General features: G+C 37.8%; 1 protein-coding gene across 1 annotated transcript in view; it reads left to right on the top strand.

Moving 5' to 3' along the window:
* The window catches only part of Ptchd1 (patched domain containing 1), a 52,243-nt gene extending 44,153 nt beyond the window's left edge, over positions 1–8,090 (top strand). Inside the window, exon 3 of the mRNA XM_004631392.1 lies at positions 6,251–8,090. Coding sequence (XP_004631449.1) covers positions 6,251–7,905 — 1,655 coding nt within the window. The 3' untranslated portion in view covers positions 7,906–8,090. The remainder of the gene's footprint in view (positions 1–6,250) is intronic.
* Positions 8,091–20,420: the final 12,330 nt, after the last annotated feature.

Genomic DNA, 20,420 nt, shown 5'->3' with positions numbered 1-20,420 from the left:
AGCATACTATGAGAGATGTTCATATACATTGATTTTATAGAGTACATATATATATATATGTATATGATATCTAAATACTTTGTCTTTAAAAAAGAAAGAAATGTTAGCAAATTTGTTTCTTGAGCTTTAATTTGCAGCTGCCTAGTAAAGGAAAATCATTTCTAAGATTCAAACCCAACACCATTATTAGAATAATCAAAATGTGTCAAGTCTCTAGTACAAAGAATAAGATGTGTATACTCCCCATGATGTGAGCATCTGCTTTTACTTAAGCAGAGTACACCGTTACTCTTACTCTTAACTCTGAGATGAAACAGGCTGTGATAAACCAAACAATTCCACTTATAAAATAAATGTTTATAGCTGGCAAAGTGCAAATGTAACCCAATTAATGAGCTTCTCTCTGAAAATAGATCTTATTAAATCCAGATATATATATATATATATATATATATATATTGAAAACAAAAATCTTGAATTTATGTGGATGTCACTGAATGAAAAGAATTTTATAAACAATAGCTACTCGTGAAGCTTGTCTAAGAATAAAATACGTTGTAAGCAGAATTTGCTCATCCATTATGCTCTATGTATTTTCAACAAGAAAGTAGTCATTTTATGTCCATATATGCAACTTGGCACTGCCCAGGAATGCTATAAATGGCTTCATTGCCTTATATTAACTGTTTTCATTCTGAAGCTAAAAGATCATGCATCAGTGAGCCATTTCCTTTCACCTCATCTTCTCAACTATTCCTCACTTTGAGAAACTCAGGTTGAGGAAATCCTTCTAGTGAGGAAGGGGTTAAAACATGAGGCACGTGCAAAGACATCAGCCAGTCTCTGCTGTGCTTCTGCAAACTGGGGAAGGTGGGAAAATCTGAGAATGAAGAAATATCAGACTTAACCAAATCCAGATATAAATATTAGATCAATTTGCTAATGGATATTCATTATGAAAACAAACAACAACAACAAAATCACCCAGCCTGCCTCTGATAGCAAAACCAGTGAATAAGTTTAAAACATGATTCATGTTATGAACAGCTTTCCAGAAGCATATCTATGGATAAAGTTAAATTAATTCTCAACTATTTGTTAGTGGATTCCTGCCTTAGTGGATTATAAACAACGTTGAAAGCTTTGGCCAGATTCCATAAAAGAGTTTGGGTGAGAGTGAGATTTAATCTGTGAATATGCCTGAGAGTTACCCCCAAGTGACTGAAAATTTAGCTAGTTGTGTTTCTTTCAGCATCAGTGTTATTATCATCTGTGCTTTTTCTCTTCAATAGCTCCAGAATCTGAGAGTTAATTGCACATACAGATTTTAAAAACAACTTTGGAAAAAATTAACTTAAATCCTCTAGTATGTGATTTTACTAGTCAATAATCCCAAATTCTGCTGTTAATAAAATTAATAGAAACAGTTTCCCCTTAAAAAAATAACACATTTCTAGTACAAATTTGTCTGAACATTGGTAAAGAGCCTTACTGACCTTAGCCAAGACTTGGCTAAATGCCCGTTTCCTCAAAGCAGTCATTCATGAATAATTAGAACTTGGATCTGTGTGTGTATATCTTGACACATACTGATATGCATGTGTTCCTATGCATGTAACAATATGGACATGCAGAGTGACAAAAATAGAAACAAATGCCTGAATGTGCTTTTAAAAGACAAGCAGATGCTTTCAGAGTCTCTTTATAATTTGTTAGAATAAATATATGCTGCTCGATAGTTTTTCTGACAACTCCTCAGCCTAATACTATAACTGTAAGAGAATAAATGCCTAGAATATTGCTTGTTTCTGACATCCTCACTAGGACACATACAGTCTTTTGCCTCCAGATCTCAGGCTCTGATTTTCTTCGCCTTTGATAATAAGTCCTAACTCTCATTACCACCGTAGTGCTCCAGGTATCAAGGTCAAACTCAGTTTGGAACTTAATGTTTAGGTAGCATCTCCATGCCCACCCTTGTGAGCTCTGCTACCAGGGGATAATTGTCAACAGCCGTGGGGCAGATATTCCAAGTGATGCTTTGTGCCAATGGCATGGGCCTCTGAACCAGCTTTAATAGAGAAGCTTATACAGCTCCTACTTCATAGACAATTTTTTAAAGCAAACAGCATTACTTTTGCTTGTAAAGCATTTTTGCTTTGATCCCCAACATGCCATGCCAGCCCCGCCCCTGGGGTGGGCTGAGAAGGTGATTGAGACTGCAGCATGGTGGCATGCAACTGTAATCTCAGCACTTGGGAGGCTGAAAACAGGAGAATCACTGCAAGTCCAATCTATGAAATGAAACCCTGTGCACCCTATAAACCCTGCCCTAAATTCATAAAAAACCAACAAAAAAATTAAAGCATTTGTGCAAAACAAGGGAAATGATAGTCAAACCTCTGAAAAGTACCTCAGTTTACAGGTAGTATGTTTGTCTGTATCTGAAAGATTTGGCCTCAGCATCCTGCTTGCTAGATTCCAGCTCCAAAGTTAAAAAGTTTGTGGATGTTGGTGATGCTGAAGGAGAAATCTACCCTCTTGAAGGAGTAAAGTGAAATGGAACAGAAGCAACCAGAAGCTTTCCTCTCTGCCTTTTCTAGACTCTGATTTGCCCTGTTTGTGTAATGGGTATAAAATATAATGTCAGGGCTGGCTAGAGAAAAAAATCACGAAGTTACACTGTGAAATTTTCCTACCCGCTCTGTATTCTTTGCTTCTTTCTCATCCTTAGTCTCCCTTGTTCCATTTCCCAGACCTAAGTGTTTGAATAGACTGCTGGTCCACAGGAGTTTGCATTTGAAAGAACTATATAGCTTTGTAGGTCCAAACCAAAAGGAATTCAGCTGTAATTATAGGCAGAATATGTACTGGAGCAGGGGGCAGCATGTTCCTCATATCCTAAGGCTTTTAGAATGTGGCTCTCCTTGAATGCAGGCCAAGAAACAAAGTCCCCAGTTTGGCTTCCCTTTTGCGTAAGAGACTGACCTCTTCAGTCTCTTAAGCTGGGTCTAGTACCAGGCAAGCGCTCCAGTCTGTTAATCCTGAGAGGTGTCCACAGCTCAGTTGGCACACATCCCTCCCTCAACTGACTGAACTTCAGGAAGGAGGCCCAGTTACGGCATCAGCAATTGTCCCAGAAATGAAAAGGGTACAGGCATTGGCCAGAAAGGTGTGGCTTACAAACCAAAAATCTGTGCTATCAGAAATCGTGGAAGGGGCCTTTGGTGGCAAGGTCAAGGATGGGGTCAAAGCTTCCTCATTCTCTGAAGGTGTACACACACACACACACACACACACACACACACACACCTAGTGAGAGAAATAAATGAAAGATACTATTTCCAAAAGACTCTAAGAATACAATTGAAATTATTTTTGGTGCTTCGCCTAGAATTAAAAACATATGCAAAAGGAGTCAGGATGCAATAGAAAAAGATCCAAATATAAGGATGGACATTTACGATGCACCAACAGAACTCAGTAGACAAGCTTACAGCCTACTTCCACCTTTCCTTCAATTTGATTCTTTTCATTGTGGACTCTTGAGCCTCATTCTTGTCACCTAACAGCTCTTAATTCCAATTCCTTTTCTCAATTAGCTTCTAAGATTATTCAACAGTAAGGTAAGAAGTGGATTTTTATTATATTTTCCCAGAAGAGTTAGGGTCAAATAATGTCATAAAACATCACACTGATTTTAACAATGGTTTCAAAACAAATGTAATTCAAATTCTACTATATGGTTAATTCCAATTCTGCTATATGCAATTCTTATGTTCTTAACACATTTTACCCAGCACCAAAGCCTTGTTTAATTTTTTCCACCAAATAAATATTTTAAAAAAAACTGTTTGCTATTTTCAGAAACCTCTTGAAGTATGTTTTGCCTTCCAAAGTTATTTGGTCTACATGGGCCAATATAAAATGCTTAACATTGTTTCCCTAGGGTGCTGACACCTCAAGGTATTAATCTTCTTTTTACTCTCCTTGTCAAGGGATGGTTTAGTTTTAATCAAAGGTCAGTCGACCCATATTGAGACCATAGTGGAAACAGATTACACAGTTCTCCCTCCTGAAACCAGATGCTAACTACCTGAAATATAATTAACAACAGGATGTCAGTCAATGAGTATACTTTTTATTTCCTATCTGGAGAGTTTAGGTGCCTCCAATTTGATAGGGGCCATGATGCTAGCCATCAAATTAACAGTCTTGGCCTGCTCTAAAAGTGATTGTTAAATGGTGCGTAGTAAATTAAGACAATAGATATGATTTTAGAATACAGAGAATGTTTAAAAATTTCACAATAAAAGATGCTTTGCATTAATCCCCCTCAGAACACTTCCCCTTACTTCAAACACATGTATCCCATTATCCTGGCCGCTTTCTGAAGCAATTCTGAAAGGCTTCTTGCGTGAGTGTCTTTTGTTGTGCTGTCACAGCTGCCTTGATATCCTGAATCAATTCAAGACATTTACCTTCTATGGTTATTTTGACTTTGGGGAAGAGCCAGAGGTGGCATGATGCCAGATCTAGTGAATAAAGTGGATAAGGACACACTGTTGTGTTTTGATGAGCCTGCTTGATCATTGAATGGCACTTGGCAGTAGCATTCACCTTATTGTGCATCACACCTCATAAAGATACAAAGAGAACTTCCAGAACTGCTTCAGAAAGTGTCATGAATGACAGAATAAGTGTGTTTGAAGAAAGGGGTAGTAATTTGAGAGAGATCAGTAGCAATGTGTCTTTTACTGTAATGAATGCTTTTAATTTAAACATTCACTATATATTTTGATCACTCATTCTGGATGTCAGATTTCTCTGAAGAAGCTGCCCTATTTCATTAGTATGAAGTGGACATTCAGGTTTGAGTCTAGAACTCAAAGTAAGGCTATAAATACCAGCCTAGGCACAAGGGAAGATGTGTACTCAGTTATTGTACACACAAGATAACAATGACTCACTTCACTCACATTACACTTGGCTGGAGATTTTAAATTCCTTTTTAAAAACAAGACTATTGTACCACAGGGTAAAGATTTTATTAACCTTAATAATAGGATTGAATATGCCAAGGCATAGAAGCAGAAAATTAGATCTGCTGTTCCCAGTGCCAAGACAGGAGTTATCAAATGCCACACTGGGTTATTTTGGTGGGCTTTCCAATGTTGCAGAGGCCTGCAATCTCAGAAAGGCACAGAAAGGAAGTATCTGGCTCCAACCAGAACTGGCAGATGACATACTAGATCTCCCAAGAAGCAGAACTATGATAGAACATGGGTGCTTACCATACCTCTCCTGCTCCAGTGTCATTGGAATGCCAACCAGTGAGGCAAAGGCATTAAGCAGTTAAGGAAAGAGGTGACTACGCTGGATCTCTCCTACTCAGGCCACTGCCAAATAATGTGGAGAAGCCAGAAGAAACACTGCCTTTTTGATGCGTCATCTATAAACAACCAAATTTGGTCAGCCAAATCCCTAAAGACAAAATGCAAGTCATAAGCCTTCAACTTAAATTCAAATTCTTAACAATAATAGAGCAAGTTCATATGAGTCTTGCTCCCTGTGTACATTCTTCCCTCTTTTCTCTTCACTGAAATGTGTTCCTATTTATATTGCTTTCCCATTTCTCGGATACATTTCTTCCTGCCCTGATTCTTAGAGGACAAAAAAGGCTATGATCTAATTTTATCTTAAGACTCAAACTAAAAATAGCATCTCTTCTCACCAAAGCCTCCACTTGGCCAAGTTTAGAAGAATTGATTGGATGTTAACTCAGAACCCTCTGCCATTCTTTGTATTGACCCCCAGCTGGATGTGGGGGGATTGAAAGCAAATGATGATTGGTCGGGCATCTTCCCTAGAGTTTTCCACCAACCAAACAGTGCCCCAAACCCTATATGATTGATGCGTATAATTCCCAGTTGACACAGACACAAGTTGACATGGCTTCCTATAGGCAAATCATCCAGCTTTCTTAAGCCAGAAGGAAACATGAAGATCCCAGCTCTTCTAGCTGAAGTGGGCATTCCCAGGTCTTCTAGCTGCCCTATCACTATTAACACGTACAATTCCCTGAAACACAGATCTATCTACCCAAAGGAGAAATCACTGGCAAGACCTTCTCACCACCAGGTCTTGTTATATTTCTCACAATCCAGTAGACCCCTTGATCAAGTTGATTCCCCTCTTGTAAAAGATTAGTCCTCTAAACTTCTCCTCTGGTCTTTTTCTGCTCCCTCAGGTCATGGATTATATGGGACTTTTGAAATGTTATCCTCCTGGAGGAAAACTAAAGAAGACCAACATGTCAAAGAGCGAACTGCAGCAGTCTATGCAGACTCCATGCTCTCCTTTTCTCTCACCACTGCCATGTACCTGGTCACCTTTGGCATAGGGGCCAGCCCTTTCACAAACATTGAGGCAGCCAGGATTTTCTGCTGCAATTCCTGTATTGCAATCTTTTTCAACTACCTCTATGTACTCTCGTTTTATGGTTCCAGCCTCGTGTTCACTGGCTACATAGAAAACAATTACCAGCATAGTATCTTCTGTAGAAAAGTCCCAAAGCCTGATGTATTGCAGGAGAAACCGGCATGGTATAGGTTTCTCCTGACCGCCAGATTCAGTGAGGACACGACTGAAGGAGAGGAAGCGAACACTTACGAGAGTCACCTATTGGTATGTTTCCTTAAACGCTATTACTGTGACTGGATAACCAACACCTATGTGAAGCCTTTTGTAGTCCTCTTTTACCTTATTTATATTTCCTTTGCCTTAATGGGCTATCTGCAGGTCAGTGAAGGGTCAGACCTTAGTAACATCGTAGCAACTGCGACACAAACCATTGAGTACACTACTGCCCAGCAAAAATACTTTAGCAACTACAGTCCTGTGATTGGGTTTTACATATATGAGTCCATAGAATACTGGAACACTAGTGTCCAAGAAGATGTTCTAGAATACACCAAGGGGTTTGTGCGAATATCCTGGTTTGAAAGTTATTTAAATTACCTTCGGAAACTCAATGTAACCACTGGCTTGCCTAAGAAAAATTTCACAGACATGTTGAGGAATTCCTTTTTGAAAGCCCCTCAATTTTCCCATTTTCAAGAGGACATCATCTTCTCTAAAAAGTACAATGATGAGGTTGATGTAGTGGCCTCCAGAATGTTTCTGGTGGCCAAGACCATGGAAACCAACAGAGAAGAACTATATGATCTCTTGGAGACACTGAGGAGACTTTCAGTCACCTCCAAGGTGAAGTTCATCGTCTTCAATCCGTCTTTTGTGTACATGGATCGATATGCCTCCTCTCTGGGAGCCCCCCTGCACAACTCCTGCATCAGTGCTTTGTTTCTGCTATTCTTTTCAGCATTCCTGGTGGCAGATTCTCTGATTAATGTCTGGATCACTCTAACAGTTGTATCTGTGGAATTTGGAGTGATAGGTTTCATGACATTATGGAAAGTAGAACTGGATTGCATTTCTGTGTTATGCTTAATTTATGGAATTAACTATACAATTGACAACTGTGCTCCACTGTTATCCACATTTGTTCTGGGCAAGGATTTTACAAGAACTAAATGGGTAAAAAATGCCCTGGAAGTGCATGGGGTAGCTATTTTACAGAGTTACCTCTGCTATATTGTTGGTTTGATTCCTCTCGCAGCTGTGCCTTCAAATCTGACCTGTACACTGTTCAGGTGCTTGTTTTTAATAGCATTTGTCACCTTCTTTCACTGCTTTGCCATTTTACCTGTGATATTGACTTTCCTGCCACCCTCTAAGAAAAAAAGGAAAGAGAAGAAAAATCCTGAAAACCGGGAAGAAATTGAATGTGTAGAAATGGTGGATATCGATAGTACTCGAGTGGTTGACCAAATTACAACAGTGTGACAGTGTCTGCTTGGTATATTTTCACCCTAGGTCTTATCAAGAGCAAGGAGATTACGTTACTGAAACAGCTAAATTCAAAGCTGTTCCCTTTTGAAAGGATAAGAAAGCATTACAAAAAAGTAAAGGCCAAGGGGGGTAATTGGTGTGGTATATTTTCAGTCTTTAAAACAAAAGTTGTTATAAGAAGGAATTCTCTCTCTCTCTCTCTCTCTCTCTCTCTCTCTCTCTCTCTCTCTCTGTCTCTCTGTTTCTCTCTCTCTCTCTCTCTCTCACACACACACACACGTGTGCGCGCACACACACACACACACACACACAAACATACCCTAGGAGACTCACAGTCTCTTAAGTTAAGATCAAATAGAGGAAAGCTTATTAACAGGCAAGATCCCATTTTATCCACACTGCAGATGTTGCTGGTATTGTGATAAAAGCAACTGATTGAAAGGTCAGCTGCCAAGGCAGAAATAGCTTTAAGCATTATTCAAACAACAAGGCTTTCAAAACTTCCCCAGAGCAGTAGCTGTAGTCAGTGTCTGTGGTTTGAGGTCTTGGCTATCTCACCTAACTACCCAACACCTAGAGAGATTTGTAAAACTTCTGACCAGAAAAAGCAAGCTAAAACCTCAGAAGCAGCGATGGTAGTGGCCATTACCCATCAACTGAAATTGAATAATCCAAAATTCACCTGAATGAAGCATTTTTGTTATCAAAAATGAATTTGTCGTGTTCCCCATTGATATACTTTTAACATTTGTATGGTTCAGTTAATATACCTAAAATATCAATGCCAGCTTGAGCTTATTGAATTGGGGTAATTCTATTTTTGGAATATCTTGTCACTTGTCACCAAATGGGCCTGCTTTATTAGTTACAGCTCTTGGCAGGAGGCTCTAGAGACATAAAAACACAGAGCCAACCTCAAATACCTGGCATGATGGAGAAAAGCAGATGTCCACTTAAACCTAGGGACAGTGTCTCCATTTTAACAATAACAACAAAAGCCAGCTGGTACGGCTGTTGTAGTTGAGCCCTACACGCATTTTTGCATAGATGCCCAAAACCAACATCTGCCCATGTGTAGATGAGGATGGGAAGATGAGCACTGAAATAGTTATTTGCCATTTACCAGTATGCTTTTTCTATGGGCCATAGCTTCTCAGGAATTTGAGAAGGGAAAAGATCTGTAGAAAATCTAAGTCCTGATACTGAGAAACTTTATAAAAGGGCAAAGATAAAAAGCCAAAAAGAAAAAGAATGAAATTACCAGAGAAAGTAATCAACAGGGCAGATTTATTAACAGCAACAGTCAAACTCCCCTGCTAAATTGACTATCCCTCACCTTCTTAATCCTCCAACATACCTTTTTGGTGCCCCTCTACTTCACTATAAGGTCCTTCTGTACATTAACAAGCCCATATATTTATACACTGACTTGCAAAATCAATAGGGGATTGTTCATAGGTCTAAACAGAAATATTTTGTTCTGAAGAAAATGAGTACATTGCCACAGACCCCTGTATTTCTTCAAATCTATAAAAATAAAATCAAAACCTGGTTATAGTTGAGGCAAACATCAGTATTTTCTTCTTGTACAAATGTGGCTTCTTTAGACATCAGTAGTGGTAAGCGTGTCCCAAAAGCATCTTACCTTTCTGGTCCTTCGCAGAAGTATGAAGTAGTGTGTGACTTCTGCATCCTCCTCAGAGAAGGAAACCAACACTTAGAAGAATAAAGTGACTCATCCAGGCCACACTACTAGAGAAATAATATCATTTTAGCATGCCTAAAACAGGCCAGGTCAATATTAGGTTTTCTCATAAGACAGATTACCCCCCTTGAAATACATTTCTAAGACAGGAACATAGGACTTTATTGCCACTGGGAAGACACTTTTTAAATGTCTGGGATAAAAACGTTTGGGATTTTGGTTTGTCTTTGTCTTTCTAAGTAGAAAAAAAAATGAGACAGCCCAAATGATTCAGATGTAACCACACCAAGTGCAAACCTGTGCTTTCTATTTCAGATACTGTTGTCCACACAGTTCTAAATGCATATGCAGGGGATCATAGCTAGTGCATCACACACTTGTTCAATCTCCCCTGCAGACACACTAAGTGATCATACTAACGTGTTGTACACTCAACAAGAAGATAATGAGCTTTAATCCAAGGACAAGTACCGTCCTCACAAAAGGGCAAGTTTGCATAATAGGTCTTCAATCAATTCTCTCTCCTAGGGGCTTGCAACTAGCCTATTATTTATAAAACACAACTGAAGAGGGGATTGGTTTTATGCTTAAATCATATGTTGCTAAATCATTTTCTGAACAGTGTGTTCTAAATCAGCCATTGATTTAATGTCAGCCACATGGAGCACCTCAACTTAAAATGACTCCACAAAACTGACATAACACACACACCAATTAAATGGATTTTGTTGAGAATTTAATCATTCAATTTGGTCAACCAGAAAGACTTACTATGGAACTTTGTTTTATGACAGATAGTAGTTTTCCAAGTTGATTGAGTCTCTGTATACCCTAGGATATTGTATTTTTAAATGAAGGGCATTTTCAAACTTGTCAACTTCTCTTTTCAGCACTTGAAATCAAGGCTTATGAAATTCTGACTCTGAAATGAATTTTTCTATTGGTGGACGATGCATGCCAAGATTTATTATTTATTGTTAGATAAATATTATTTGTTAATGTTGATTATTGCTCTGACAACATTGGTTTAGCCCCACCATGGAGAAGACACTTTAGAAGTATTTCAAAATCACATCTCCATAAAATTTATGTCTTTCTGTCATGGAGTTTTCCTTTTTGAGTTGCTACAAGGAAGGATAGAAACATCCCAGCAAACACTTGAAGTTTTTTTTTCTTTTAAATCCAACCAGGACATTAATGTTGGGGTGGGGGATAAAGCTCATCAGTGCAGCACCTGCCTGGCAAGTGTGATGTCCTGAGTTCGATTCCCAGTACCAAAAAAAAAAAAAAAAAAAAAAAAAAAAGACATTAGTGTCCACTTTACCAAAGAAACTTATTTGGTTGGTTTTGATTTAGTGTTTGTTGTTTGTTTACCAAAGACAATATTCCATTCATCAAAAATATTTGTCCTGGTCAACTAAAAAACTGTGATACATGGGATCTCTTGGCCTTCATAAGGAAAATAAGAAAATCCAAGGCAAGGATGATACTCCCTCATTGAGTGAAAGTTAGCAGAAGATGTGAATTCACAAGAAACTTGGGATTTGCAAGGAATAAAATGATACTTGAAATAGGACATTATTCTTTAGTCCTATACCAACGTTCAAACAAGTAGCATCAAGGCTTCTCAGGCTAAAGGAAGTACAATTGGTTTCACAGAAAATACAAGACAAACATTCATGAAAATCCTGATGCACTGTTCCAGTTTATGAGTTTTGTTTCGATTTGGGGCTGTTTCTTTTTTGATGTTTGCATTGTATTTGCTTTAATATGTGATGTTTATTTGTTTTTTTCTGCTTTTCCTATCAATTTTCCCCCTCAATTTTCAGTTAGAAGTCAGATAATCAGATGCCATCCTCCATGGCCACAGTTACTTATAAAACACACAACTCTAAAGGAGATCCTTGAGAATCATTTGATTTAAAATAACTGCCATCCAACTCTAAGTGGAATTCTCTGACCATGACACTACATTTCCTCCAGCCCCAGCAACAGAGCTTAGCTGTGTTCTTCACAAGAGCAGGTAGGATGGAGAGCTGCCTTAGGGTGTGGCAGGAGGCAGAGCCTCTTGGCCATAAGTGGTATCTTCCTCATAAAGGATTTATTATTTTGGATCCTATTAAAGTATCCCTGCAGCTTATAGTGGTGTTTGACCTCTGTGAATCTGTTTTGTCACCTATAAAATGGGGATAACAACAGTAAGTATTTTTTAATTCAGCAAATATTTATGGAGTGCCTAATGTTGCCCATATACTGTTACAGAGACTAGAGACACAAAAGTTAACAAAGCAGATAAAAAATAATCCTCCCTCTTAGAGTCTGCATTTGAGTGATATGGCAAGTTTGCCATGAGAATTAAGTAACATGACATTTGGAAAGCAAGGATTCACAAAGAGTAGAAACTCAAGACATTATTGCTAACTTGTCAGTCTCACACAGTAGCACTGGGCTCAGGATCTAAAGCTACAGAAAAGTAGATGTGGCATGAGATTGGGATATATAAACATTCAGTGAGCTGCCACGGAACGTAGTGAATTTCTGGTAATTTTAGGACATTTGAAATTTGGCTGGATCATCACTAAATGGAATAAATGTAAAGGAAGTATGAGCCCTGAATGTTGGAGTTGGGCATTGACCTTGGAAATGTTTTAGGCACTTGGGGTGGGGTTGGGGAGGGTACAGTGTTGATTATTTTAATTATGCCTGGCTTGTCTGAAGACATTTGAACATTCCCTTTGGGTAATTTGCTTTTAAGTTTGTGCTAAATAAAAAGCACCCAGTATCTAAAGACAAAGTTCTTCTTTTTTTAATGGTAAAGACACAATACAAAAAAAAAAAAAACATTAAATTAGCACTGTACTGAATTGGCTGGCAAAGAGCTGAGAATGGCTCCAGCCAGCATATTACAGAGTTCCTCCCTGTGCTGGTTACAACTATTTATTTCTGTTTCATGCCAATTCAGGAGAAAGAAAAGAGGAAAGTGAATGAGCTTGAATCTGTTCACCTGAAAAGACAGTGTCAGGATGGCCTCCCTAGCCCATCTCTCATCCCCACCCCCTTCATTCTGCCCAGGTGATCTGTTTGAAGTCCTTCTTGACACGATGAGAGTGCTAGGTAAGGAAAAGGCAGTGAGGTGACCAGAGAACTCTGGCCTCTGTGCAGATTAAAATTAACACCACAAGGTTTGAAGAAGCCTGCCTGGTGAGGAAAGAAAGCTTCTTTTCAAAGTAAAAAGAAAGCAGTGTGTACCTAGGAGACAGTCCACAGAGGAACCTTGGTGGAAAGGAGTGAAGCTCCTAGGGAATGTGCCAGCTTCTTCTCCCTCCCAAACATTGACACCAGATGCATCTTTGGATAGAAGTTATCCTACCCCCTCATTTTTCATGTGAGAAATCTAAAATCTGGAGAAGTGAAATTCTATCCACAGAGCTAGTTAGAAGCAGCTACAGAACTGTAAATGAAGTCTAGTTTCTAGCCTCAGTTCTTTCTCCATTCTGCCACTTTACTGCCAAATTCTGTGTATCTAAAATTTGGGGTCTTAATCTGGGGGTTGTGAATGAGTTGCTAGAGGGAGGAACTTTGAGCTCCCTAGAATTAAATTGTATTCAAAATTGTGTGTATATGTTCAATATGTGCATTTTCCTAATTAGAGGGCTCATAGCTGTCATCAGATTTTGAAAGAGGTCTGTGACCTAAAAAGAGTGAAGACCCCCCCTATCCTAAATTAATAAAGACCTCATTGGGAGTGTGATCCTAGTGTCCTTGTTTTAGCCAATGAGCAATCAAGAACTTCTCAGCCATCTTTTCTGCAAGAAGCCAAAAATTTCTTCCAAATACTGATTTCTTCATGCCAAGCCTTGTGCCTGTTTCTGTTTATAACTTTTTCATTCATTCTTTCACTCACTCATTTGTTTATTCCTAAAACAAATTTTCAGTGCTAATTTATTTCCAGCACCAGCTAAATATGACCTCCATGACAAGACCTTGGAAGAATTCTCTGCATCATGTCCTGTTGACAGAAGGAATACCACCGGTGGCTGCCACATTGTCATTATTGCAAGAAAATCTATACAGCTTCAAAATTAGAGTAACCTCCCCACATACATACACAAAGATTGGGGGCCAACATATAAAAGTGTGCCATGTCCAAGAATGAGGGAAAGAGTAATCTATGTCCAGGTGCTATAGCAGCAGCATGCCATATGCTTGGAAGGGCTGTTCCCAAGGGAACCCTATTTTGAAATGTGTGCCAGGTGCACGTGAACACACAGATAGTGTCTGACTCTCCAACAAACAGAGAGAATAAGTCTCATTCATTTTGATAATATTGGTAGTGGGCAAATAAAAAGCCATGGCTATGAACAGGTGGGTTCATTCAAAGACAGGTGTGTATCTAGGACACAGATATGAAAATAGAAGGCTAGTTTTCTTGACTACTGGTCAGAAGCAAGATACAGAATAGGTTAATGGAAGAAGTTGGAGAATGAATTACTACCTGTCATTGTTGGCTTTGCTTCAAGTATAACTTCAGGCACAATGGAATGTACCAGGTTTGGCTACAGGCAAACCTGAGGGAATCCCTGCTTGGCCTTCCCTGAAACACAAATCTCATCAGTGCCACTTGCATCACCCTCTGCCCAGCCATCAGGGAGACTTCTTTTCTGATGGAGGAAATTTAGTCCTACATTGTAGCATCTGTTGTGAGGTTTAAGGGCTTTCTTCATTAAAATCTATAATGCTTTCTGTAATTCCTAGATAATGGCAAGACAACCCATTTACATTTCCCATGCCAGTTTCGTCCTTGGGAAAATCCAAAAAATTCTGTCAAAACAATGTCATAGATTCTCCAAGATAACCTCTGAACTTGTTTTCTCAGCCTTTGAGGTATTTATTTTTAAGTTAACACTCTGAAAAAATTGCCTTTGTCTGTTCTCCCAGAATCACCGAGACAGTTGCTATGGTGTCTCCTAGGGTTATGGATAACTGGGCAAAACTAGCAAAATCCAATGACCCTTTGTGTGACATACACAAACATATATAATGCATACACACATGACTATACACACATGCATAGATATGCATACGTATATGCATGAACACATAAGATTGCCACCTTTTACATATGTTTGATACATATGAGGCCCTTTAAAATATCCTAGCAGATTCAGTCCTGTGATTTTGTAGATTTGTGAAGTTCATCTGCAAGACAGCCTCCTGCCAAAAATTTCCAGTTCTGTGTTTCCTGGGTGTGAACACATCTGAAAGCAGTCAAATGATACGCTTCAAAGAAAACAAACCTGGACAAGTAAACACACTTCGCAATTTATAAATTGCTAATGAAACATTTCATAGTGAACAAACTACATTTGATGGAGTTTTCCAAGTCATTATGAGACTAGCAAGGATGCAGAAGCACAGAGATATGTCCCAACATGTAGAGTTGTGGAAATTTACCCAGGCACAGTAACACATGCTCAAAATCTCAGCCACTCTAAAGACAAAGGCAGAAGGACTGAAAATGTGATCATAATTTAGCAACACTGTCTCAAAATTAAAAATGGCTGCGGGTGTAGCTCAGTGGCAGAGTGTTTGCCTACTGCAAGGTCCTAGTTTCAATCCATTGAATTTCAATCCTCATTGCTCAAAATTATAGAATTGTGGAAATTTATCTAGAATCTTTTCTTAGTGACCTAGAGTAGGGAAAAGGAGGTGGTAGGAAAGACAAAGGGCTTATAGAATGATCATTCCAACTTGCCAACTCTCAGTAAGAAATGAGCATTTTCTGCTTATTCCTATTGTATCCATTTGCTTGGAAAATCAATATGTCTCATCCAACTCAAGGAAAGGAGATGGCATCCAAGGAAGCCTGGTGACAGGAAACATCAGTGAAGAAGAAGGTCATGTAAACAGAAGAACTATCCAAAACCAGAAACTTAACACACACAAAGGCAGGAGAGTGCATATTAAGAAGAGCCCTAGTACGGTACCTAGAAAATTTGAGAAAGAATATGTCAGAAAAAACGGTAATTATGAAAACACTAAAACCAAGGAAACTGCTGAATATATAAGCTGAGAATAATGGAGTTCTTAAGGACTTACTCTGGAATAAAGCTATAAAGCCTTCCTCTGTACTTTTTTGACTAAACTGAAAGAACCATACATTTTCTTTTGAATTTTTTATTAACCCATAATTTTTCCTTAGTAACTTAATCAAAATACACTCAGTTTCTTTCCCTATTGTTACTATACTTGATCTTAACCAAAAGTCCAAGAAGTGATCTCCTTATTGTTTATGATCTTTTAATTCAAGCACACAGTATTTGTTGTGGATTTAAATTGCAACTAAATACCCATGAGCAGAATTAGTTAGTGCCAGGTAAAAACAAGAAAAAGTTCTGTTTGGTTTTAGTAATTAATGGGTCTAATTTTTCTCATTAATTAAATATAAAAATACTTCAAATCTGTAAAATGTGTCTTGGTCAATGCACTTAGTGTTTTTTAACATCAAAGAAAGCCTCTACCAATAATTATTAACAACAAAATAGTCAATTCTGTAAAATATTATTTTTTATATATTTGGTACAGGTTCCCACCATGCAGCATGTATTCCTCCTGTTTTCAGCCTGTCCAGTGCTGGGATTCATCTCAGCATGCCCAGAGGCAAGGCTGCCACTGCATGTGGTGCTGGAAATGGAACACCTGTCCCTGTGCTTGCCTAAGCAGATGCTTAGTTGCTGAGCTATCTCACCAGCCCTTGTAAAATATTAAATTCTTTTATAGTAGTACAATTTTTAAGGGTAAAGATATCAGTAAGGAAGAGAGTCTATGCCAAATATTTAGTAATGCTGGAGAAGATCATCACTTAGATATGAAGTAATTTAAATATTAAAGTGTGTCACTTTTTTATTGTCATCACCAATATAAGAATTTTTTTTCTTTTTTGTATTTTAGGGAAGGGACTAACATAAGAAGTTCTTGAAATTGAATATTATTATATAAAGTTTGAGGCTAAATTAAATAAATTTTTCACATGTATTGATGACAATAGATCACAAGACTATATCTTGTTAGGGCCAGCCAAATAGCTCAGCTGATTAAAGGGCCTGCAAGCAGGTGCAGGGACCAGGGATTTGATCCTCAGGCCTGCCATGCTGGCCCCCTCCCCGGGGCAAACTGAGACAGCAATTGAAACTGGGCGTGGTGGTGCATGCCTGTAATCCCATCTCTTAGGAGGCTGTAAACAGGTGGATCACTAGGAGTCTGATCTAGTAGTGAGACCCTGAACAACCTGTAGACCCTTCCTTAAAAATAAAAAAAAGAAAAGAAAAAGATTATATCTTGTTAACCAGAGTAGCCACAAAAGCAGTTTCTCACCAACTATTTTTCTCAAAATCTCATAGCTATGTATATTCCTTAGTATTTTATTTAAATTTCTTCACACTAGACAAATACATTATATGGTAATATTAAACTAGTTTTAAACTAAAAAAAAAAATCGAATGCTAGAGCACCTAAGTAGTTCAGCTTGGTCAGTTTTTAGATAGATAAGCATAAAAGCTTATACAGAAAACAGTACAGTTCCACCCTGACCCAGGCAAAATATGAGTCACATCATTTTTATCTACGGCAGGGAGTACATGCTCAGGAGAACTTAACCAAAAACTTAACTAGAGCAATTTCTCACAAAGTTAAAACACTTTCTAGGAAGAAGCATCCATATATGTTTCTTGATGCCCTTCTGCTGCATTGTGGCAAGGTTTTTCTGTACATTAACAAACCTAGATGTTTATATTATTAAAGGTTCAAGGATTTAAATAGAAACATTATATCTGAAGAGGCTTTATATGGCTCTTCCAGACCCCTGCCATTTCTTTGAATTTATAAAAATAGAACTAAAATCTGATTATATTTGATTCATATATTGATGATACTTTCCCTTTTAGAGATGTTTAACAAAATCCAATGTATTAAAAACATAACTAATGCTTTAAAAAATACTGTTCTGGGGCTGGGGAGAAGGCTCAGTGGAATAAGCACTTCCCTGGCAAGCGCAAGGGCCTGAGTTCAATCCCCGGTTCTGCCAAAAAAAAAAAAGAAAAGGAAATTAAAAAATACTATTCATTATATTTTATTTTAAGAAAAGAAAAATGAACAATGAAACAATGATTTGGAATCTAAAAGCAAGATTGTATGAGAGTAACAATGATTAGTACATTGAATATTGTCATCTTCAAAGTTGTTGCTCAGGTTGGGGAAATAACTTGGTGGTCTAAGCACCTGCCTCACAAGCACATGGATGCAGGTTCCATGCCTGGTACCACATGCCATGCTGGCCCAGAACCCTAGGCATGGTGTCGCATGCCTGTAATCCCAGAACTGAGGAGGCTGAAACAGGAGGATCGCTAAGACTCTGAGCTGTGTAGTGAGACCCTGTACAAAATACATAAATAATTACAAAAAAGTAGTTGGTCATGGGCACGAAAAATTGATCAAACAATATAGGCATAAATCTTTCTGTTCAATGAACTACTAGTCATTAGTAGTATAACAATCTTAACTATCTTGTATGTGTTACATATTTTGCTACGTGGGCTTCTCTGGTGCTTCAAATGCATAGTTGCATCATCCCACACCTACATAAAACAAAATCAGTGCAGAAAACCATGCCATTGATGATTGTCGATCCCACACCTCCTCTCCATCTGACCAGCTTTCACTGGAGGACAACATTTCGTACCTGAAGATGGAGTTTATAGATGGGGGAAGCCCCTAAGCCACTTAGAACACTAAACCCAGGAAGTGGCTGGTGCCAAATACAGTGAGTCCTTCATTGACTATCTGTTCATATTAAAATACCACCTTCAATAAAACATCCTGTTTTCAGTCTTGACATCCAGTTCCCATTGCAATGATGTTCAAATTCTGCTTTTACCTTTTCTTTTTTATCTATTTATTTTTAATTGACATAAAAGTTGTATGATTTGAAGCTTCAGTGTGATGTTTCAATATAAGTATATGCATATATCAATTTAATATGTTTCTATTAAATCATTTCATTTATATATTAACTAACATTATATATTAAATTAGTTAATTTAATATGCATATTTTAAACCAGTTTGTATATGCAAACTAATTGGCATACCTATTCCTTCACATACTTCTCTGTTAAATTTTTTTTGCTTTCACTTTTTCAGGCATATTTAAATCTTTTTATAGACACATACCAAACAGTGAAATGGCAATGGGTCAGGGGAATAACTCCAAGTGAACTTTTTTCCTTTTATTTCTTTTATGCTCAGATATTTCAGTGTTCTCTAGCAGTAATTAGTGTATGGGAGATTGTTTTGTTTTGTTTATGTTCTTGTTGTCTTGTGTTTTCTAGATGAGCAATCAAAAATGCATGTAGACTGAGATTTGGGGTTTTTTGTTTAATAATAGTTGTGTTTTAATAAAATCTTGCATAAGATGACTTCTTTACCTAACTGGTCACAATATTATATTCTGTCTCTCAAGAAAGATAATAAAAATCTATGTCTTGGCCTTATTTTAATATATGATCACAAATGGAGCCATAAAATTGTAGCATGAGACATCCTAGCTGCCTATATGCCTGGATTTACAGAAAGTCAATAGAGCCCTAAGAGGTTTGGCCTTTGCTTTCCATAGTATTATTTTTCCAGGGACATTTAGAATGTGAGAAAAAAAAGAAGAAATACTGGGTGGATTAGCTTATAGGTCACAATCTTTATGGAGAGAGAGAAGAAAAACATAGGAAAGCAGTAACAAGGCAGAACAAATGCATCAGATGTCAAAGTAATTGTTCAGAACTGGTGACTGACTTTTCTTTTTTAGTTCATTTCACAAAGCTAAGTGAAGGATGAGTGATTATCACTATTGCAAAAACTTTTAATTCAAAATTATATGTTACAGATATTAAATTACAATATTAATCTTTAATATAAATGATGAGGATGGGGATGCTTTCAGATTTTGTCTCAATAGTAATAAGCCAGAGCTCAGCAGCTGGGAACTGCAAAGAAGTTGCACTCATACTCCTGTCAATGTCCTTATTTAGCCCATTTCCATGGAAACTGAAGTCAGATCTCTCTCTCTCTCTCTCTCTCTCTCTCTCTCTCTCTCTCTCTCTCTCTCTCTAACACGCACACACGTGAACACATAAAACTGCATAGTTAAGGAATGTGTATATATGTAAGCATCCAAGAGGTAATTTCTATATGGACACATTTTCTTCATTAATAACTCTCCAACAAATGGAAGAAAGGGCACTCCAGGCCAACATCCTTTTTCAGAAATGAAACCTGTGATATAGATGAAGAATCCAAGTTAAAAAAGTAAACCAGAACTACCAGCTACTTGGAGCATTCCATTTCATAAGTCTGTGTTCAATTAATTGAACTAAATTGGAAATATTTTATGGCAAGAAAACATCCACAAAAACTAAATTTAATCTCCTGGATTTGTGCCTGCTTTACTTTACTCTGAAATATAGACATTTCTGTAAATAACCCAGAAAACAAGGGCTAAAGGAAAAGAAAAAGTGAATGAATTCATTTTAATTTTTCAACATATACTTGGTTAAGTTTCCATCCTAAAGGCAAAGAATTATGTGCATGTTCCACATTTGTGACTACATTTTATAATATATGATTCTATCTTAGTGTCTCCCTTGAAAACAGGCCAAAAATCTAGATGCTGCCTATGAAAGGGAACTGATAAAAAAAATAAGGTTAGAAAAAGACAAGTACTGTCCCCTTCCATGAACCTACAATGAGGCCATCAG

This window comes from Octodon degus, unplaced genomic scaffold (assembly GCF_000260255.1).
Source record: "Octodon degus isolate 3935 unplaced genomic scaffold, OctDeg1.0 scaffold00041, whole genome shotgun sequence".
In the NCBI taxonomy this organism is placed as follows: domain Eukaryota; kingdom Metazoa; phylum Chordata; class Mammalia; order Rodentia; family Octodontidae; genus Octodon; species Octodon degus.
This window is presented reverse-complemented; position numbering and strand designations above follow the sequence as displayed.